This window comes from Delphinus delphis, chromosome 2 (assembly GCF_949987515.2).
Source record: "Delphinus delphis chromosome 2, mDelDel1.2, whole genome shotgun sequence".
Lineage (NCBI taxonomy): Eukaryota > Metazoa > Chordata > Mammalia > Artiodactyla > Delphinidae > Delphinus > Delphinus delphis.
The window spans coordinates 46,700,983-46,723,907 of record NC_082684.1 but is presented as its reverse complement, the minus strand read 5'-3'; the positions used below and the strand labels follow the sequence as shown (position 1 = coordinate 46,723,907).

At 40.0% G+C, this 22,925-nt stretch overlaps 1 protein-coding gene across 2 annotated transcripts; it reads right to left on the bottom strand.

Moving 5' to 3' along the window:
* Window positions 1-6,603: 6,603 nt before the first annotated feature.
* GMFB (glia maturation factor beta) lies at window positions 6,604-20,949 on the bottom strand. 2 transcript variants are annotated; one of them, XM_060004537.1, is made up of 7 exons: window positions 20,825-20,949; window positions 16,368-16,464; window positions 14,936-14,985; window positions 13,979-14,028; window positions 13,408-13,493; window positions 12,295-12,368; window positions 6,604-10,723 (listed from the first exon to the last, which is right to left on the bottom strand). In XM_060004537.1, exons 1-7 carry the CDS (start codon window positions 20,825-20,827, stop codon window positions 10,652-10,654), a joined length of 432 nt encoding a protein of 143 aa, XP_059860520.1. In that variant the 5' UTR covers window positions 20,828-20,949; the 3' UTR covers window positions 6,604-10,651. The 2 variants fall into 2 exon arrangements, with proteins under 2 accessions (XP_059860520.1, XP_059860521.1); XM_060004538.1 differs by having other exon boundaries at window positions 6,605-10,723; window positions 13,408-13,490.
* Window positions 20,950-22,925: the final 1,976 nt, after the last annotated feature.

Below are 22,925 nucleotides of genomic sequence, written 5' to 3'. Positions count from 1 at the left end.
GAAATACAACTGAATTTTGTATCTTGGTTTTGTATCCTGCAATTTTACTGAATTCCTTCATTAGTTCTAACAGTTTTTTTGTAGAGTCTTTAGGGTTTTCTATGTTTAAGTTCATATCATCTGCAAACAGAGACAGTTTTACTTCTTCCTTTCCAATTTGGATGCATTTTATTTCTTTTTCTTGCCTAGTTGGTCTGGCTAGAACAACCAGTCTCAAACAGTTAGCTAGGCTCTTCCAAATAAGGCAATTGCTTAAGTATGTATAACCAGTCAAATAATTTCCTTGCTTTGCTTCAGCCTCTATTCTATAAAAGCCTTTCCCTTAGAAAGCTCCTAATCACTTCCAGTTTGGTGCTGCCTGATTTGAATCACTGTTTGCTCAAATAAACTCTTGTCAATTTTAACGTGCCTCTGTTTATCTTTTAATGGGACTATGGAATCCACTTCATATTCCTCACTGGGAACTGATCTGGAGTTTGTTCTAGACTTACAGGGTTCCAGGTTTACAGGTGGTCAAGGATATCACTTCCAGGCAGCCTGGGAACAATGGCAAACTTTGGAGATCTCAGAAAAAGAAAGGTACTTGCATGTTAAGAGATAATGCAGATGAAACTGGAGAAGAGCCACCAATCCTTGGTTCCTGGGCTTAGATGAGATGATAAGGGCAATTCAAGGGAGAAAGAAAGCATTAGAATAGCCTTGCCACCTTTTAGAAAATCTCCAGATAGAAGTTAACTCATTGGCATTTGTAGTCTTATAGCTCTAGTTTAGTTGATCATAGAGCAAGGACAACAACCTCCTATTAATCAACACCTCCTATTACATCTGTATAAGTAAAACATGCCACACAGAACAGAACATTCACAATTTAAAAGCTCATATCTAGGTACTTCCCTGGTGGCGCAGTGGTTAAGAATCTGCCTGCCAATGCAGGGAACGTGGGTTTGATCCCTGGTCTGGGAAGATCCCACATGCCATGGAGCAACTAAGCCCGTGCGCCACAACTACTGAGCCCACATGCCACAACTACTGAAGCCCGCACGCCTAAAACCCATGCTCCACAACAAGAGAAGCCACCACAATGAGAAGCCCGTGCATCACAACGAAGAGTAGCCCCTGCACACCGCAACTAGAGAAAGCCCATGCACCCAGAGAAGACCCAACGCACCCAAAAAATAAATAAATAAAATAAAAGCTCATATCTACAAACTACATGAAGAGTACTGAAATTAAGTCATGGTGAGATTTTGTTTGGAGATTCTTCTCTAGAATAGAAAACATGTTTAAAGAGAAAATATCAGTATGTACACAAATACAAATATTGCTGACAACTATGATTGTGTATGTATCATATAAATTAAGCCTGTACCTAATTTGTACCAAATAAATAATGGGAAATAATTTTCCTCAAACTGAAGAATATGAATCCCCAGATTCAAATGGTCCATCAGATATCTAGCACAATGAATGAAACCAGATCCGTACCGAGTTTCATCACAGAGACATTTCACAACACCAGAAATAAGAAGACCCCAAAAGCTTCCTGAGAGGAGAAGAATGTAATTTATGAAAGAATTGGAGTCCAACGGGCATCAGACTTCTTTTTGCGGTACGCGGGCCTGTCTCTGTTGTGGCCCCTCCCGTTGCAGAGCACAGGCTCCGGACGCGAAGGCTCAGCAGCCATCGCTCACGGGCCCAGCCGCTCCGCGGCATGTGGGATCTTCCCGTACCGGGGTACGAGCCCGTGTCCCCTGCATCGGCAGGCGGACTCTCAACCACTGCGCCACCAGGGAAGCCCCATCAGACTTCTTAACAGCACACTGAAGGTAGAAGGTGGAGGAGCAATGACCTTAAAATTCTGAGGCAAATTGATCCATCTTAGAATTTAATACCCAGAAAAGACATGCCACTCTAAATTCAAATAATTTGAGGAGGTTTTAAAAAAGGGCTAATACTAAAGAGTGGGAAGGGATGCTGGAGTCCTCAAAGCTTTGCTGTTCCCATCACCAGGCCCAAGGATGAAGAGGAGGTGGTGGTTACCAGGATTCAGAAAAAGCAGATCATGTAGAGAGAACTACCTTGAGTGCAGGAATGACTTTCAGTGGAGGGCCATAGCCTGTGGAGGAAGCCCTAATGGAGTGATGGAGGGAATAAATACCCTATCCTCACCCCCTATCCTTCTTAGAGATTGGCTGAAATCAAAAAGAAATCAGAAGGCAAAGGAGCCAGTTGATATAGTTTCTAAACATCAGCCTCCTTGAGGGCACAGACCAGGGTGGAGAAGGGCAGAGAGTGGGTCTGGAGAAGCAAACCAAAACTATCTGGCACACCAGCCAAACCACAAACTAACTGTGAGTATGGAGGAAAAACATTTTCAGAAACACAAAAGCTCTCCTCCATGTGCCATGAGCCTCAACGTCATGAGTTAACAAGACAGGGAATACATGGGATCCAACCAAGAGGCTCCAGCTAAGAAGCAAGAGGGGGAAACTTCAGGATGACATCTGGCCTCATACCTACAGAGCATCCAGTGTGTGTGCAGATCTAGAGGGAAGATGGGAGGCGGGGAAGTAGGGCTCCAAGGAGAAGAAGGGAACTGACAGCTTTTCCTATATGCTGAAGTATTGGGAAGAATTGCTCTAGGCATTTTATTAATCTCTTGGGGTATTTGGGCAAAAAATAGCAATGAATACATTAAAAACTAAGAAAATGGGGGGAAATGATACTTATTAATCCAGTAAAACAAAATTTGTAGAAAGAGTAATCATGAAGAAACCCCCAAAAGACATCTAAAATCCAAAAGATGACCCCTAGGAAAGAATCATTGTTTGAATACTTGTCCCACTCTTGGAACCACAGCCAGTTGGTGTTAAATAAAGAAGCAATGACAACCAGAAGTAAGCAACCTACTCACCAGCAGCACGGGATGGATGCTCAAAGAAAGAAACCCCCAGAACAGAGGCAGCTTGCCCCGGGCAGGTGCATTAGCTAACACCTTTTCTGTCTCCTTCTTCCCCATCCCCAAGCCAGGGGGATAAGTGAGAAAGGCAGTGCAAGGCGACTGAGGACGGGTGCTCCCCACCACCGCCAGCCACAAGTTTAGCCTGTGCTGATGGGGAGAAAAGGTCTGAATCAAATCTGAGACGGAATTTTTAAAAGGAACAGAACGGAATCTTAGTAACAGAAAAGGCACTTTTAACAAATAAGCGACTGACATGTTATGGAAATATATCATTAAGGAAGCTTTCTAACCAGAGGGAAAAAGAGAGGTTGGACAAGGAACAGAGGTAACAGTTTTTTAAAAAACAACCCAAAATTTGTTATAATATTCCGTTTGAGAATCCTTCATCAGACCAGTTACATAAATTAGAAAAATATCAGATGGTGGTTAAGTGCTATGCAGAGAATGAGAACAGATGGGACGTGAGTATCAATGTGTTGCCACCTTTGGAAGGATGATAGGAAAGCCTCTGAGCGGCACCATTTAAGCTCAGTTCAGAATACAGGAGCCAGCCACAGGAATATTGCAGGGGAAGGGATGAGGGGTGTGCAGAGGGGAGAGCGGGCAATCTTCCCAGGAAGAAGCTACAGCTAGTGAGAAAGACTGAGCTTGCTGTTGGAGGAACAAAAATAAGACAGCTTGGCTCAGGTGTAGTGGGCTAGAATAGGACAAAATGAGATCAGAGAGGTACGCAGGGCTAGATCTGAGAGCTGACCCTGATGGCAGAATGAGAGAGTTGTACAGTCCCTGACGACAGCAAGGCAAAGACACGTGTTTCTTGCAGGCCCTGCTCAAAATGCCAGACTGGAGAAACAAAGGGAGGGTACCAGAGTTGACTGCTAGAAGCCAAGAGCTGGGAGGGATGGTTGTAAAGTCACCAGCCATAGGGGGCATGACCCGAGTCAAGGGTCTTGCAGCCAAAGCCCCCACTGGGGGAATTGGCAAGAAACCCATGAAATCATTCCATGGGGGAAAAAAGGTGGTATTTGACACTGACCACGCCAGAGGGCGCCAACTCCAGGTTACATCTGTACCAGGTTAATAAGTCTTTTCCTTCTCCCTTATGTTGCCCATTTCCTCCAGTCTCCAAGGGCCCAAAAACACCTAGTGAATGGAGGAGCGAAGCAGGGCAATAATGCGGGACAGGCCACACCCTACGTCACACGGTGGGTTTCCCAGCCTGGAACAAGCTTGAAGGAGGCAGAGTAGAGGAAAGGGAGATGGGAGGGAGGGAGGGAGCTTTAAAGAAAGTAAGATGTTGAAGTTCTGACATTAGGCTAGACTGGAATTTGTACTACCTGAAAAACTGAGCATAATTCCATAATTCTTAAGAGCGACCAGAAAAGCTATGGAGCCGGAGAATTCCTCCAGAGACAAGAGAAGAGATAACCAAAAATGTCACAGGATTTCTCTGAGTGGTAGACCTTTTCTACCTTTTGCTTAGGGTTAGGCACTTAGTTGGCATTTATGGAGCCATACTGCCATCGAGCAGAGATTGTTTCAGTCAAAGCCAGTTACCAGGTCTCAAGGGATGGAGACAGCCACAGGGCTGGAAGGAACTGGCCCCATGGGGACTGCGGGGGGTCGGCGGGGTTGGTTGTTTTGTCCCGAGGGTGCACCTGGGCAATGGGCTCCTGGCCGTAAAGTTTGTGTGTGTGTGTGTGTGTGTGTGTGTGTTTTAAGAAGATGCTATATTTAGTCCAACAAACAGCAGACTTCATGGTTTAAATGGCATTTGAGATGCTTTTTGAAGATCACTGGTTTTGGCAGGCAGCAGCAGCATGGGGAAGAGGTGTTTCTGTTGGTGGGGGACAGGGCCAGGGCATGTTTGTATAAAAGTTGGGCTGGAGATGGTGTAAATGTAGGGAATAGGGGCAGATGAAACCAGAGGTAGCACTGGGGTTAGGTACTTTATGCAAGTGAACAGACATGTCCATATTGACTTAAGTAATGGAGGGTTTCTAGTAAGGATAGACACGCAGAGGAACCCAGAAAAAGCTGACCAACCAACCAGGCCTCAGAACGAGGGGGACTCTGAAGAGCGGCCCTAGGAACCTAGAAGCCAGGAGGGTGGCCCTTCAATTCAGGACTCCATCTTTAACATGATTCAGCTGCTCACTGCACACCTGCTTCATTCTATACCTCCCCAGCTGGCATCTTCTTTCCCTCTGCTCTGTAGGTTGCACTTGGCCTCTTCTCCATCTAACAGCATTCTTCCAAGTTCAGCTCCCACTGCTAATGGCCTCATTCAAGAGAATGAGATCATCGTCCCAATATCAGGAATTGAACTATAATTGAATTGTACCTCTTTATAAAGTAACAAGACTGACACCAGGAAAGCAATTGGCCCAGCTCAGTGTTTGGTACCAGTTAGGCAACATCTTAGAGGCTGGTGGCCCTTGGGAGAGATCCTGTGTGTACTGACGACGGGGAGGGAGCTGCAGACAGGAGTACAGCCATGTGGGACAAACCATGGCTGCCTAAAGGCTTGCCCCTTCAGCAAGGAGCAGTGGCAGGGGTATTTCTACCTAACAAAGGTCTGTGGTGTATCGGGATCCGCCATCCATTACAGGTAAGGAATAGGTCACAATACTGCAGGACTTAATTCCAGGGTAACAGAATCTATACTTAATTGTGTAGGTAACAGTGTCTAGAATCCACCGCCCCCCCCACGTCCCCATCCCCACTCCTACCCCCACTCGCTGACACACACACACACACACACACACACACACACGGCCTTCCCCCTGCTTTGTCGGGGCAGCACAAGGTGGCTTTTGGATGCAACCTAGACATTCCGCTTTTTCTTTCCTGTAATTGGATGAGAGGGTTATCCCAGCAGGGAGCTTTTCATGTAGCCTAGGCGCAGATCTCAAGCAAAGGATGAGAGAACTCCCTGATGCTCAGCAATAAGATCTTTCCTCTAACTGGCTTCCCAACATAGCTAAAAATATACCGCACAAGGAGAGAGCATCCACTCAGGGTGCGCCCTCATGCAAATGAGAGTGGGCCCTCACTGTGAGGGTAAGTGATTAGAAATACTTTTTTTTTTTTTTTGCGGTACGCGGGCCTCTCACCGCTGTGGCCTCTCCCGCTGCAGAGCACAGGCTCCTGACGCGCAGGCTCAGTGGCCATGACTCATGGGCCCAGCCGCTCCGTGGCATGTGGGATCCTCCCGGACCGGGGCACGAACCCGTGTCCCCTGCATCGGCAGGCGGACTCTCAACCACTGCGCCACCAGGGAAGCCCAGGAATGCTTTTTGATGCTGAAAACTGAAAAGGACAAAAAGACAATGAAGGTGAAAAAATTTAGGAGCTGGCCGTCTGAGTAGCTAAGTGGCTAAATTTGAGAAATAAGGAAGATGTTTCCTCTGGCCAATTCTCCTTGTGAGATTCTTGAATATAGGAAGGCAAAAACAGCTCCTTTCACAACGGTAAACCAACTGTGACTACTACATAGTCAATCACAAGAAGTATATGGTAAAGTCTAAATACTATGTTAAGTACTGTTGACTTGTATTCATTCAATAGATACCCACGACACACAAACCACGGACAACAGTCTGTGATATAGGCAGAATGGGTGTTTAACGGACGTTTAATAAATGGTGATAAACTATATTCAATAAAAGATGCTTCAATTTAATTTGATTTCTTACAAAATACACAGACCCTCTAACTTAGTCTTCCCTTTGAAAGCAAGTGTTCATCATTTGAAATAATGCCCTCTGCCCCTACAAACAAACCATTTTAGTATCAGACCAAGTTTTAGAAATTTTTATAATCTCGTTATATTTTCCCTCCCCCGTTCCTACTTTTGCCAACTGATCCACTTATTTTGCCTCTCGGTTTTTCCAGATAAAGTAAACAACTGAATCTGTGTGGTTCACACAGATGCCACAAGTGAGCCAGGCAGGTAATAGTAAATAACAACAAAAGGGAAAGGAGGCAAGTAAACAATGAAAAGCTATAAGTCCTTTCATGTTAACATTTTATTTAAACCAGTACAAGCACCATGCTTAACAGAAGACTGTCCAAAATAAACATGCAATATGAACTCGCACAGACTGAAACCACAGCTTCAGAAGTTGTGCCAGCTGTTGATTTTGTTAAACGATGACAGGAAACTGTTAAAATTCACAAGACTAAACCATTAATGTTTCAAGCCTCCTGAATGAGATTACATTGGACCACCTAAATCAGTGGGAACTACCCTGGCATGTTAGTGATCTCAAACAATATTCAAGTAATTACACGTGTATGAACTATACTCCAAAAAGCAAGAAAACACAGTTTCTATCACAACCTTAATGTAGTTGTTTTAAATATCATAGGGAGATGATCACTGATTTGAAATGTCAAATGGCATAATAAGAAACAAATTTCTCAAGAATATTCAACTTGGGAGCACTGATGTTAAGTGGCCTAAAAGAGTTACATTGTTCCAGAAATACAAAATAAGATTCGTCCAGAAATGTTTGAGACACTTCTTCACATAAGTTGTAAAGGCTCAAATTCTGTAGATTCCAGTATTATCAGTCTATTGAACAAACAGGGAAAGCAACCATACTAAGAATATTTGAATTGATAGATTAGGAGTTACTCTCTACCTTCCACCAAATGTCAGCATTTAAACTCTTATGAAAATATCTTTTCATCACTAGTCCACATTATGGATTAATGACATTGCTCGTGTTTTAAGGTAGTCCAGACATATTTTTAAGAACCCCTTCCTTACTATCTATATGAGTGGGGAACAAAGACAGCCAAATTTAATTTGGCAATAAACTCCTTTAACTGGAAAATTTTTAAAGTGTCAGACCAGGATACAGTTTATGGCTACGTTCGACTCCTGAAAATAGGAGACAAAAAGGGAGAGAAAAGTGCTGACATTTTGCTACAAAGATCATTTAGTAATGACAATACAAAATTCAGCAACACCCTCTTAAACAAGAGTATGTTTAACTGCACTAGGCATTTAGTAAACTTTTTAGAAATAGACAATTTGAACATTTATTTTAGAAGTCAATTAAACAAAAACAGCCAAACAACTTTTTTCCTAACATAATTGCTTCAATACCAGAACAAAGTGAATACTATTCAAAACTCTTTGACATTTTGGAATTTCAGCATAGTCACCTGAGAACAGTTTTCTTCATATGTCATTTATGTTGCCACAAAAATCATACTAAAAAACATGCTGTGATTACGAGTCAGTTCTATTTTGACAACATTAGATGCTATGCAGAACTTATACAAGGCCAACAATTTCAAAACTAATGGTGACTTAGAAGACCATGAAGGAGGTTCCCAGGAAAAAAGCTGCTGCCAAAAAGGAAAGATGAAGTTTGAAGGCTGAATGGGAATGGCTGTACCAGAAATGGAATGTAAAAACTGGAATTACAAAATCTGGAGTTACTATTAGGGAGAAGGCAGAAAAAGAGATTGAATAGGAAATATACTCAAAAAGAACAATGCAAAATTTGGTTAGATGAAAGGGAAATATATATAAAAAACAGAGAACACTCTAGGACAAGGAATCTATAACTCTCCCTATAGGACCAAGGAAGTGAAAAAAATGTTCTACTGATCCCCTAACCTCATCTATTGTCTTGCAAAAATACATGTTATCGATAAGGAGTCAGACAAGCTCAAAAAAGCATGGTTTATCACAGCTCTTTGTCCCTATTAGAGAACAGGGGAGCTAAGAGTTCTGTGTATGGAGGTCAATATTATCTGACATTATGGAGGACCTTCCAATTAAATTTAAAAAAAAACACCTAAAACATGCAAGACAAAATAAGGAACCTCACTAAAAAATACATTCTTGCAGCCCTAGATTCTCTTATTGCTGCGAACCTGATGAAACAAAATCTCATTTCCTTCATTCAAAAACATTAGAAGTGTCCAGTCACCTGGATTACATTTGCATTTCTGCAGAATTATAAGCATTATTCTCCAATATCAAAATAGCTGTTTAAAGAATTCTTAAACATCCTGGGTGAAGTTCTCTCTCTCAGGAAATTGGAATAAAGAACCCTTCCCATTCATTAACCAAAACAAATACCCCCTCTAGCACTTCCTCATCTCCAACTAACTTCCTATTGCTTCCTGTTTTTTAGATTAGTGAAGCCAAACAGTGTTGGAATAGAAGATTCAATATTGTGAAAATTCCAACTATCTTCACCTCTTTATTAAAGTTGGCACAGAAAGCTTAAAAAAATGCAAAGCACATATGAATGGCAGATACGCCAACATTAAAAAAAAAGCCTTTGCTAGTTTTGAAATGATTAAGATATTCTTAATAAAAGAATTCACTCACCAAATCTGGGTAGTCTTTAGAGTCTCAAGACCTTTTGTCAAATTAATGTCAAGATAAATAATGTCAAGATAATGTCAAGATAACAGTTACTCATATGTTTTTAAAGTACACTATATATCAGAATCCTTGCTTTAATGATGCCAAGGATGCCATCATCTAACAAGACAGGTGTCCAGTTTAGAGTATCTTCTGACATTTAGGATGTAAGATGAGATTTCTATTGATGTGTTAATGTTATTAACTATGGCCAAGGTTTTAAGATAACCATTTTTTTTCCTATGGCACAAAACTAATCACAAATATGCCCCAAATTATAACTCTCAACTGCCATATATTCACCAATGCAAGTAGATAGTTGGAATTTTTAAAATATCAAGTTGATTTTATTACAAATTCCAGATACACATATTAGAAAATTGTTTTACTTGGACCCTTCACAAAAGTATTAATTTCACCAAATCTGGAATACTGGCAGAGTGTAGAAGTCTTAAACTAAATGTAAAGCTAACAAAGGCACAGTATTAACACATGTAAAATAACGAGCATTCACAGGACGACATTAAGAGGTGCTTTATAAATAAAGTGTTATTAACGTAGATTCAAAACTATCTAGAAATGACACAACCAGGAATGAGGCCCTTAATTAGTTACAATCCATCAATTTCTAAGACTAAAATGCTATTTTCCATAAGAAGAGAACCTAATAGTCATAACTTTATTATAAAATCTAACTTCCAGACCTTAAGAACAAGCAATTGATGAAAAGTTTCTGGACTTGATTAAAAGGATACAGAAAATTAAGAAGGCATGGAATTGATGAAAAAAATGCTTGTAATGCAGATTATACTATAGTAAGTTATTATTCATGGCTCAAAATTGGGTCACTCAAGTCTTTTATCCCAAATTGATTTCAAAGATTTGACAAGTGATAATATGCTATTTTCATATATAAACTGCTAATATCCAGTATTTGTCAAAAGGAGGCAACTGTTGTCTATCACAATCTAATACCCACTTTCCAATGGTGTCTGTAAATAGTAACAAATTCTGAACCATAAGTTGTAGAAATTAGTCACAAGAGTGCAAAAAGTCCCTGGAGAGAAGTAGTCCACCTAACAATTACAAATATAAGGAAACACTTTACAAAGTTTCATTACTATGAAGATGATTTCCCCTTTGTTCAAACTTTGAACAAATGAAGAATTTTTCTTTACTGCAGGTAACAGACTGTAAATAACAGTGCATTTTTAGGCATAAATAAGTATTTATGTCTGGTTCCAGTATGGTCAGGTTAATACATAAATACTTTAGAAACACAGAAGTTCACATTAGTGGAAAAATCCAAGTTTCTCACGTAACCATTCTTCAGTTAGGTCTTCGGTATTTCTTATTTCAAATACCTTAAGAAAAAAATCAAATATTTTGTATATTTGAGTATTAAATACCAAATTCTCCTTCCTTTCATGTTGGTCATGACTTAATCTGTGTAAATTAGATATACCTTTACATTTCTTTAAATGCTAGGGCCTCAGTTACCAAAGTTTAGCAATCAAGACAGCATAAAATCAAAACTCTTAAAAGCACAAATCTACAAATGTTCTAAAAGAGTAGTTCTGTAAATATTATCCACTAAAAGAGAGAGCCAAGTATACACACTTAAAATCAATCCAGTTAGGAACTGGAAGAGCAGGTGCTGATCCTTCACAGGTGGAGGGAATACAGCTCTTTTTATAAGGATAGATTAGTGGTCCACAGCCACAAATCTCTAGCCAGAATCTGAACACACACAGGCCCAGAAAGTATAACGGCTATAAAAAGACAATTTGTGTAAGACAATGTAATAGAGCAGAAAGGATGGCATTTGAGGCCAGATGAAAGTTTGAATCCTAGCTCTGAAATGTACTAATATACAACCCTAGGCAAGTCATTCATCCTCTGAACCTCAGTTTTCCCAGATAAGAACAGGAGTTTCACCATCAACTTACAGAGCTGTGGTGAGGATTCAATCAGATTATTTGTAAAAGTAACTTGTAAATTGTAATGCCTTAATTCCAGCACTTTAGGGCAGGCCTAGGATTAGAGCAGACATGAGCCTGTTAACAGAGCTCCTTCCTAACCACCCAATCCCCTTAGAGCAACTCCAGCATATTCCCGTGGTACAAATGAGGATACGTAGTGTCTATAAGTTGGTGGTATCAATGACAATCATGTGGGCTAAAGGGAAAAAGCAGAGGGCACTTAAAAACATCACCTGGGTTGATAATTAAGCACCCAAGGGGAAAACCCTGCTCTCCTTAAAATAAAAACTGAAAGGAAATATTATTTAATACCATTCCAGTGATGTAAAATTCTATTTCAAAATGTTAAATGTATATACTTTTTCAACTCACACTAATGCATGGAAGTTAAATAAAGTTTGAAAGCAAGTACCACTCTTACCTTTAACCTTCAAAAATGCCATAAAACAATGGGAACATGTTAAATCTTGAAGCAGGTGTCTCATATGAAACAGAATGTTCTAACTTAATAAAGCTAATACGTATTCTTAAAATTTTAATTTTAGATTTGGAAACAATACAGTTAACTGCATAGCATGGAATTCCTGCACAGAATCTGGTTCATTTAGTCTATGGTAAAGGGCCCAGAGAAGCTTCAAATGCTGCATTTATCTACTAGAAATTACATTATGGAAGATGAAAAATTCTCAATAGATTGAGTAGTTTTCTAAAGCTGCCTATATTTTGAATATGAGTTCTTGTAATCAACTTATAATTTTCACCCCAAAAACACACTTTTGGTTAAAGACTTCTATCATTCTATTTCCAACTAATAAAAAGCTCTAGTTTACTGCTCTGTTCTAAATAACTTTCACCTACATAAAGAAATACTTAACTCTTCAGATTACTTGGGTATTGCTCTATTTACAAAGGGAAAAAATTGTCTCAACAAGTTAGTCAAATATAAATGCCACCTTGGTGAGTTCAGCTGTTTGGACTAGCTTATTCTTACTCCCAGCATACATCATCTGTTGTTCAGGTTTACATCCTGGAAGAGACAGATCAGAGTAGAAATGAGACTTAAATTTTGAAAGAGTGATGAGTTTTCATTATTTACTTTATAAAAATGACACATTTAGGATTTCCTATGCTATCAAGTTTACAAAAACTTCTGTCTGAATGTGTAAAGGCTGTATTTTGAGTCTTACACTGCATACTGCCTGCACAAAGAGAAACAGCTATATTACTAATGAACAAGGCTTTAGGTCAGCAAAAATAAATGAGGCTAGATCTCTAAAGATCTTGACTTTTAGAGCCTTGCAAATACTTTAAAACTTTTCAGCACTTAGTTTTGACGGTAAATATCAAGATGAATTTTACAAAGGCCTAATACATATAGGTTTGGGGATGCTGTTGGGTCAGTAGTGTCAGGAGACTGACTCTGAAAAAAGGTTACGGTCTGTTTACGTATTAATTAAAAAATAGACTGCAGTATATTTTAAGTGCTACATAAATGATACAAATAATAAAGTTCAGGGAGGAGTTCAGTGAGCAGAAACTTTATTGTGGGCTTGAATGGTGGTGGCAGTGGGAGTTCTGGTGATAATGGATACTTTAAATACCAATAAGCCATTTTAATATCCAATGTAAGCTACTCTGGGACTATTTTCAAGATTATAGGCATATCACTGGTAACTACTATTTTAAAAATAAACACCAAATATATATCATAATCATACACATAGTTCACATACTTATAAATAAAATTAAAATACAGAAGAAAATGTACTTTTGATATTTTAAAATGTCATTACATTTTCCTTAAAATCAATTCCTTAAAACATCTGTACAATTTGACCTAACTACACTTCTAGGAATCTATCCTAAGAAAAGCAAGTTCTAAGAGATGATGCTTTATAGTAACATCCTTTTAGGGATGCATTCATGTGTGTATGGGCGTGCGCACATACTGCAATTTAGGTTATTCAACACTTTTCCTCCTTAAAACGAGCATAAAATTTGTCTAGTATAAAAATGGTTTAATTTGATCAGAACCAAATATGCACTATTTAAAGAAATTCACTTACCAACAGGACTGGAGAAAATAAAGCACAGAGGGTATGAAACTCTTCCATCATCATGTTGATACTTATAACTATATACAATGAAGGTTTTTCTCAAGTTAAGGAAACTAAAATTACTGCTCTGTTTGAGACAAGTACTTATCAACAAAGTTCTGAAAGAAAACACGCACCAGGGGAGCTAGTGGGTGGCAAATTTCTATCCTATCCATTTAGGCCACACCTTCATTATTCATTATCTTTCCACAAAATTATAAATGGGCCCCCCACCAAAAGTTATAACATCTTATACTCTCTCACAAATAAATTTATTAAAAGTATAGATTTAATATGGATTTTTTCTCTTTCTCAATTTTTATTATAAACATGTAATAATAAAAGGAACTTTTAAAAAATATTAATTTTTTGGTTCTTTTCCAATATGAGCATACATTTTATTGAATAATTTGGTCATGATCATGGTGTAGAAGAAAATTTTGTAAAATATGTCTTTTAAAAGTTGAACAAATGAACTTCATAAATAAAATGGTGACCACCTAAAAAAACAAATCTTTCTAAAGCACTAAGAAAAGGATATCGAGGTTGTCGTTCAGGTAGTTCATCTTTAAGTTCATCTGGTGAAATGCCCTGGAACCATAAAGAAAACAACTTTTAAACATTTTCTTACCCATAAATTCTTAAGAGATATACCAAGCACCTATTCTACTAATAGGTATAAATTCATAACCTTATACCACAACATAAAATTTTATTTTACTAAATGGTACATAAGCTGAGGTTATTAAAACCTCAGTGCAATGAAAGCCTACTCCAGCCCACTCAGTTTAGCTCTGTGTATTAACTAAACATGGGGCTGAGAGGCAGAGTAGTCTATGCTCATGTTCCAATTGTCAGGAAATACTGAGTGAGATAAGTCAACTCCTCAGAGCAACAACAATATCTGATTTAGGGGAAAAAAGTTAATTTCTTTTCACTCTAAATTAGTTACTTGACAAACTAAATACTTAGGTTAAAGGGCTTTACTTTTTAATTACTGGCCAACCAATTTAGAAGCAAGTTATAAAGCTGATTCAGTTTTGGGGCTTCCCTGGTGGCGCAGTGGTTGGGAGTCCACCTGCCGATGCAGGGGACATGGGTTCGTGCCCCGGTCCGGGAGGATCCCACATGCCGCGGAGCGGCTGGGCCCATGAGCCATGGCCGCTGAGCCTGTGCGTCCGGAGCCTGTGCTCCGTGACGGGAGAGGCCGCAGCAGTGAGAGGCCCGCGTACAACAAAAAAAAAAGTTGATTCAGTTTTTACCAGACATATAGCCCTAACTTCTACTACTTATTACCCAGGATTTCATTCATGTTTTATGGAAGGTGATTATATTACCAAGACAATGCACTACACAATAATTAGCACATGCTTTTCATGCATAATAATCATGTCTAAAGGTTTAGAACTCGCTTTAGAAGTAACTGTAACTAATATAGCATCTTTTGGGCAATAATAATTGCTTAATGATAAAACTATATTTAGCTGATCCAACAAACCTCAAGCTCTTCATCCAGCACCACCAGGCGTTTATCCTTATCAATTTTCACTAAAATAAAAATATAGTATGAGTAAACTGTGATTCTGATGTGACTTGATCTACCCAACCCGCAGAGTCCTAGCCCTTTTTTTGGCATCCAAAATTAAAACAGGAAGAAACACAAGCATAAAACACAAGCTTGACTCTACAAGCAGTCAGCATTTAAAAGCTTTTACCCAGAATTCCCAGCACCTAATTTGCTAATTTAGAACTTTATGTCAACTCCTTACATTTACTGTGTATATGAAGAACTTCGTAACTCAAATGCACTTCCTAGATGATAAGAAAAGGTCTGAAAAGGTCATTGTGACTGAGACTGGTTTATTGCACATGGTTAGAATTGCAAGCAAAACGTGGACCAAGGGTCAGGACAGAACAACCGCCAGATTCCCAGCTTCTCCAGAGTCAGGATTTCATGGTGCAGTATGAGTATTCTGAGAAAGTGAATTACCAAATAGTAGTGATATCTCTATTAAAATACATGCAACAGAGCCCAAAGCCAAACTGAAATACGTTTAGATAATCTATGCCTATATTCTTTTCCGTTACTCTGAAAAGTTATCTAATTTTTTATTTTGCACTAATTTCATAGTAAATCCTGTGAGACACAATATGATCTCAAATAGCTTTACTCTTTGTGGCAAAGTGGCACTGACGCACATTGTCACTTTAAAGAACTGTATGCCTGCGTTGTAGTATTTGTAAAAGAACCATAATTCAACAAGCTGTCACCACCTCATTAATTCACATCTGCCAGATGCATCTGTTAACAGTATATAGAGTTTTACATTCTCACCCCCTCATTCTTCCTTTATCTTTCTAAATCACTACCCACATATTAAATATTACCTAAGAATATAAAAGAAATCTGCATAACATCACATACAGTTCACAGTGGAAGAGGCAATATACAAATCATTCTTTCTACTGTCAAAAGTCAGTGACACTTAAAAGTACTCTCCATGAAACTAGAGTTCAAGTCTACAATTGAATTAAGACCTCAAATCACTTTGAACATAATGCTGAACTGTACCACTTTAGGTGTAGGCAAAGATGTCTGTCTGAGGATTAATGGCCAGGCTATTTTTAGTCCCCTGAGAAGTTAAAGGATGGAGTTGGATGGGTCACTACAAATGACCAAGTGACCAAGAAGATGATCATCTTCTCCAGAGCTGTGTAGGCAGCTGAGGGCGGAGGCAGGACACTCTGCCTCTGTTCTGTTACAGTAGCTGCTACTTTTTAAAGTGACCTAACAGATGGGGGCTGGTGGGAGGGGGAATTAAAACTGGAGGAGGTAACTTTCTAAAGGTTCAGGTTATTCGATGTAGCTATAGGATAAAGCCAAACTCCAAACTAAGACCATGTAACGGAGACAATCGTTTTTAGCTTACTTATAATGGCAGCATTGTTCGTCTCTTTGCGAAAACGAAACTTTCTCAGCTTTTCCACTAAATCTTCAGCAACATCACAAACTACCAAAGACTCACTCTAGAAAAGACAAAAATCATGTTATCAAATGCCATGACTTCAATATACATATGTACATGTTAAAGTTATAAAACCTAATACCTTTATGAAGGTATACTGACACCTACAAATGTCATAATTATGTGAAAGTATTAATGTGAAACACATGAACACTTAAAGAGCTTTTAAATCTACCAAGCTTTGTATCTACGTTATTAAATTATACACATTTGTTCATCTTATATGTAGGGTATACTTTCTCTTTGGCTACTAAATATCTCAAAGAACTAGACACATAATAATGTGCAATTTCATCAGAACTGTAGAGGAAGGGAAGAATAAGGGAAAAGTCAAGGATCATTGCTGTTAGAAAGTATAATATTTTTGCACTATGCAGCAAGAACAGGAAAATCATCTTATTACACTTAGAGTTAATAAGGCCTTAGTTCATTTTTGAGTCTCACAACTATGAAAAAATAAAAAGAAGCAAAAGTTATGAAAAATAAACCATAGGAGTAAAGACCGATTACATTTTATATCTTAATTAAATGACTACACGGATCAAAAAAAAGGAGCTATTAAGAATTATGAAAGCAAAACCAGATGAAACAAATATAAACACTCAAAGAACCTTTTATAAATTATGAATAAATATTAGAAACTCTTCTCCAGAAATCTGGCAAGGAAATTATAAAAAGCACTCTTCTTTTAGTGGTACAAATGCACTATTGATTGCAAGCATGTGGATGGAAATCTTTTTCTTTAATGTGTAAACTTTGAACACATACAAAAGTAGAGAATAGTATAGTGAAATCCTATGCACTTAACACTCAGCTTCAACCATAATCAACACATAGCTAATCTTATTTCATCCAAAAACCTCAATACTGCCCCCATGGACCGTCATATAGGAAAGGCCCAAAGTCATTTTAACTATAAATATTTTAATATGTATTAATAAAATGACAGTATGTGCCATTAAAAACATAATGACAATAACATTATCTCACCTAAAAAAAACTAATAATAATTCCAGTGAATTATTCAAGTAGAGTTCAAAGTTCAAATTTCCCTATTGTTTTAATTTTTTTTTTTTTTCTTTTTTAACAGTGAGTTTGATTGAGTCAGGTTCCAAACAAGGTCCACATTCTTTGGTCTCTTCATATATGGGTCTCCCCCCACCACCCACTTCTTCAGAAAATTATAAGTGTTTTGAGACCAATGCCAAAATACATGTCTCATTACAATCTGAAAGAATTAAGGCTTCAAATTTTAAGTTAAAAGGAAAATTTAAGAAAAGCCTGCTTTTTCATCCTGTGTTGGGTAAATAAGAGCATATGTTACAACAGTAAACAGCTATCAATTTTAAGTTGTCCTTTAAATTCATAACACTGGTAACATATAAGTTATGATATACCATAGGATGTGCTATTTATACAATTAGAAAGTACATCCCACCAATACATATTATCCAATAAATTAGGTTCCTGTAGGAGTCATGTATGTCCATCCTTTTACTTCTCTTTAGAGAAAGAAATGCTAAGTCATATGGAGCTTCCTGAATGCAGTATTCAAGCCTAGTCTATTTTTTCCTATCTTTCAAGAAAGAGATATAAATCAGAAAACTAGAATTTCCAATCTTTCATCAACCAAAGATAGAACCCTTTAGTAGAAACTAATAAATACTTTACATTTTTGTAGGCAAAGAGCAATTTGTCATGAGTCTTATCTTACAGTTCTGATACCCAGAGCTGCCTGTGCAATCCTGACACTCTAAGAATAGTAAACCAAGCGAAAAACATGCTGTGATTTAATCTATATTGCTTTTTTTTTTCATTTTCACCCCTCCCAATACCTTAATAAGGCCAAAAATTCCTTCCTACAAGAAAAAGGACCACGGCTCAGCCAACTCTAATGCTTCCAGTCAACAGAAGCATTTAAAAATCAGTATAACACCCTGAAAACAACACTGTATGGTAAATATTAACATACAAAGTGGAGAGTTGAACTCAAGTGGTCATCTATTGGATAATCCACACAACGAACAATTAATGAGTGTTAGCACGTGCTAAGTGCTAGGGATACAATGATATAAGATAAATAGATTAAAACTATGGGCCCCTCAAGGAGCTTATAAAGTCTATTAGAAAACAGACGTACATAAAAATCATCAGGTAAAAAAATATACATTTGTTTGTACCTAGGATAAGAGCTGGAAAGGAGAAAAACTTGATGTTATGAGAACTTATGACTAGTGGACAACAGCATGGTTACAGGAGACTTGCCTGAAAAAGGCATCTAAAGGACCAAAACTGCCTATGTAAAGGCCCTTTGATTAAAGTGAGCACAGCACATCTAAGATAACGAAAGGCCAGTGTGACTCAAGCACAGAGAACGAGCTGTAACACGTACAAGAGGAGGCTGGCAGGGGCTGGACCACATAGGGCCCAGTGGGTTATACTAAGTATTTTGGTCTCTATCCTATGAGCAAAGGGAAGCCTCTAAGGTGTTTTAAGTAGGTGGTGACAGGGAAAGTGATCAGATTGCATGCAGGAAACAGGCAGTGCACCTGGATGAATAGACCAAGACTAGTTAACTGACAAGCCTAGTCCAGGTGAGAGACGAAAAGTAGCTTAGACAGACTGATGAGGATAAAGAGAAGCAGGTGAATTCTGTTAATAATTGTTAACGTGTATTAAAGGCTATGAGAAAACACTGTGCTATGTAATTTACATGGATCTCTCTTCATCCTCAAAACAATCCCATTAGATGGGTATTATAGTATACCCAATTTGCAATAAATTTATTAATAAGATTTAGAGAGGTTAAGTATATTCCCCAAAGTTATGCAACTAGGGGAGCCAGGACTCAAGCCAGACAGCCTGACTTTAGCCCACACTTAACCACCACAAAGGAGCTGGTGACAGACAATACTGGGAGGGGTGGATCGGTAAAAAAGGTGACTCCTAAGCTTTTTGGCTTGTGTAAGACTTAAACAGTGCTACCTTTCACTAAGTTAAGGAACACTGAGGAACACCAGGTTTGAGGGGAAGGAGATGAGTTCTATTTTGGACAAACTGAGGGGGCTTTGAGGCACTCAAGAGGGGAAAAGCTTCCCAGGGGATGTTAACTAAATAGTGGGATATAAATATCTGTGCTGGATCTCAGAAGCAAGGTCTGCACTACAAATTCACAAGTCATCTACATATAGGTAAGTGGTAATTGAAGCTATGAGTGCAGGTAAGAAACGAAGGAGAAAAAAATACAAAATGTTAAATGAAGCATTAGGATGGAGCCTAGGACTCCTACTTGTGATCTACAGGATAGGAGAAATGCATGGGACACAGACAGACCAACAGGAGACGACGTAGGAGAAAAACCAGTTCTGTATCCTAGAAGCCAAGGGGGAAGCATGAGGGAAGAAAATGCTTCAAAGAGGGGAGCGTGATCAACACCCAGAATGCAGCTGAAAGGTCAGGAAACGTGAGAATTGAAGAGTGAGTCCCTTGGATTTAGTGACCAAGACAAGATCTATTCGATGGAAGTGGGTTGAGCAATGAGTGGGAGGTCAGAGAATAGAACAGTGGGAGTTCTGTGTTTTGCTTGTAATTAAAGACACGAGAAGCATATTTTAAAACCCGATGGGGAAGATGCAGGAGATCCTCGTTGGGTAACTAATTTAATTCTACACTTTATTTTTGAGCGCGGGGTCTAACCCATACGAGACGGAAGCCAAAACCCCCAGACCGCGCAAAACTAAGATTTTGACAGTTACTTTAAGGCCAAGGGTCAAAGCACTGGGTCAAAAGATTTCCAACTGCCATAACTCGAAGAAAGCATGGATAAAGAGAAATCCTTAGAGGCAGGCCAAGGGAAGGAGGAAAAAGAAACTAAGGTGAGGCCGGGAGAATGGAGTAAGAATTCGAGCCCTTCCCCGCAAAGGCGGCCAGGCCGAAAGTGCTCGGCGTCCGCCGGCCCTTTGGGCCTGGCCCGGCCCTGGGAGAAAAGCCGGCGTTTGGGGGAGCCCTCGCCTGGGCCAGACCCACGGCCCCTCCGACCCTTCAGCGCAGCAGCAGCTAAAACCTTCCATCCAGAAGGACCCGGTGAGAATCACCCATCCGCGCTGGTCGCACCCTAGTCGCCAAGCCCGCTGGACGATTCGACCCCGGGCCCGGCAGGAGGATGCTGCCCTTAGGCGAGGCGGCAGCGTCCGCGGGCGGAGGCCAAGACTCAGACTGGGGGTACCCACCAGCAGCCGGGCCGGAAGCGGCGCCGACCCACCCCGGGCGCTGCCCGCCGAGACAGGTTCTGGCAAACAGGAAAGCCCGGCGGGCTGGCCCAGCCCTCCGGCCGGCCCCCACCCTCCCCGGCAGCAACTCACCATTTTCCTTCCGGCCGTCAGCAGCCTTTCGCCTTCCCTCGGGTCCCTTTAAGAATGGCACGACAGCCGCCTCCCTTCCTGCCCGGCGCCAGGCAAAGCCGCCCCCACCAAGCTACGCGGCAGCGGCAGGCCGGCACGTGACGGTGGACGGCGGGCTGCGCGGCTCAAAATTAGCCGAAACGCGAGCGCCCGCTTGCTCTTCAGCCACCGTAAGGGAGGATGCCCTGTCTGATTGGGAGTGGACAACCGTGCCAAAATACACTCTTAAAACTCAAGCCAGTTTTTGCTTCCTTTTAACTTTCCTCTGAGATCAATTTCCTGGTGACATGATTAAGTCAACGATTTCAGTGGTAAATGTGTGCGTTAACCCTGGCTTCCCTCCCACCCTTTCCGGAACCCTACCCCAGACTCCCACCAGCTTCTGGGACTTGATTAATACATTTCTTTTCTCAATGGTGTTTATTTATTGAAGTATGATTGAATGATGATTGATGTCTAGATGAGTGCTCTCATCTAGAGCCGTTGTCTAATCGCACATTAAGAAGTTTCTGTAGGAGGTGCCGACTTACTGGAGCAAGTTTACTTTTGAATGTGGTGGGGAAAGTAGTTTAGAAGAAGTAAGGTTCGAACTCAGAATGCATACAGGTGCCTTCAATGAAAGAAGCTGCCTGAGGCAAGATCTCACGGTGTTTACAGCTTATCCCCAGCTGCTAGCATGATGCCCCATCCATAGTAGATGCTCAATTCATACCGAAAGAGTGAAAGAAGCAAAGAAAAAGAAAGTTCCAGAACATGCTCCCACTTACATCCTTCTTCATTAGTATTAGACTGAATTACTAGAATTTTTAAAGTTTGTGTTTAATATTAAATTTAATGAATTGTTAGCATGTTAATAAGTAGCATTAAATCAGAATTCAAAATATATAAATTAATTTGATACAATACCTATGTTTTCTCATAAGTTAGAAAACTAGAAGGATTAGCTATAAGAAGTTCCACAGCTCAACTACATTCTCTTAGTGATCTGCCCCCCAGCCCCAATACTTTTTACCATGACAAGGGAACTGGTAAATTTGACATGTAGTACCATATAAGAAATGGTGGAAGAGAAAATGATTTTTACTGGTCCATGAACAGGTATTTTAGACTTTTGCGGCAAGCGGGAGCCACTCTTCATCGCGGTGCGTGGGCCTCTCACTGTCGCGGCCTCTCTTGTTGCAGAGCACAGGCTCCAGACGCGCAGGCTCAGTAGTTGTGTCTCATGGGCCCAGTTGCTCCCCAGCATGTGGGATCCTCCCAGACCAGGGCTCGAACCTGTGTACCCTGCATTGGCAGGCAGATTCTCAACCACTGTGCCACCAGGGAAGCGCCGTTATATTAGACTTTAACAAAGATTCTCCCCCACCCCCATCTTTTCCCATCTCTTCTCTCCACCTACAGGAGGAATTGGAGAAAAAAGTGAGAAAATTAACATTTAGATACATGACATTTCGCCTGGTAAATAGTAAAGCCATTGTTTTCCTCTTTCATGTTGTTCTTTTGCGGTACGCAGGCCTCTCACTGCTGTGGCCTCTCCCGTGGTGGAGCACAGACTCCGGACGCGCAGGTTCAGCGGCCATGGCTCACGGGCCCAGCCGCTCCGCGGCATGTGGAATCTTCCCGGACCCGGGCACGAACCCGTGTCCCCTGCATCGGCAGGCGGACTCTGAACCACTGCGTCACCAGGGAAGCCCTTATGTTGTTCTTTTAATGTTTCCTAAATGTTAATGGCTATGAAATGGACTGGTCTCATGTTAGACCCAGAGAGGTTGGGCAGAGTAGTACACTGACAAGAAAAGGACAGTGATGAAAATATGATTTATTTTATTATGTGGGAGGTGTAAAATGAATATAGACTATATATAGAAATTTTACTTGAACTCACTGTGTAGAATATTCTTTGAACCAGGAAAAAAAAATTACATCTATTTTAAATGAGGTTTGGGAATGCTGTTCGGGCTTGGGTTATTCTGAGGGGGAAAAGTTCAAACTGTATTCTAGCACTTTTCTGCCTGGGTAGCCCCTAGTAAAAACTCAAGAACCTATAAATACTAAGCTGTGT

Bases quoted from the DNA above. Each gene is read 5' to 3' on its own strand.
- GMFB (XM_060004537.1), bottom strand. The intron at 13,494-13,978 runs ATATCCTTTTCT...TAACTTGAGAAA, and splicing joins CTACCTGAACGACAACCTCG to AACCTTCATTGTATATAGTT. The intron at 12,369-13,407 runs GTAAGTGAATTT...TGTCTCTTCCAG, and splicing joins TATTTTCTCCAGTCCTGTTG to GATGTAAACCTGAACAACAG.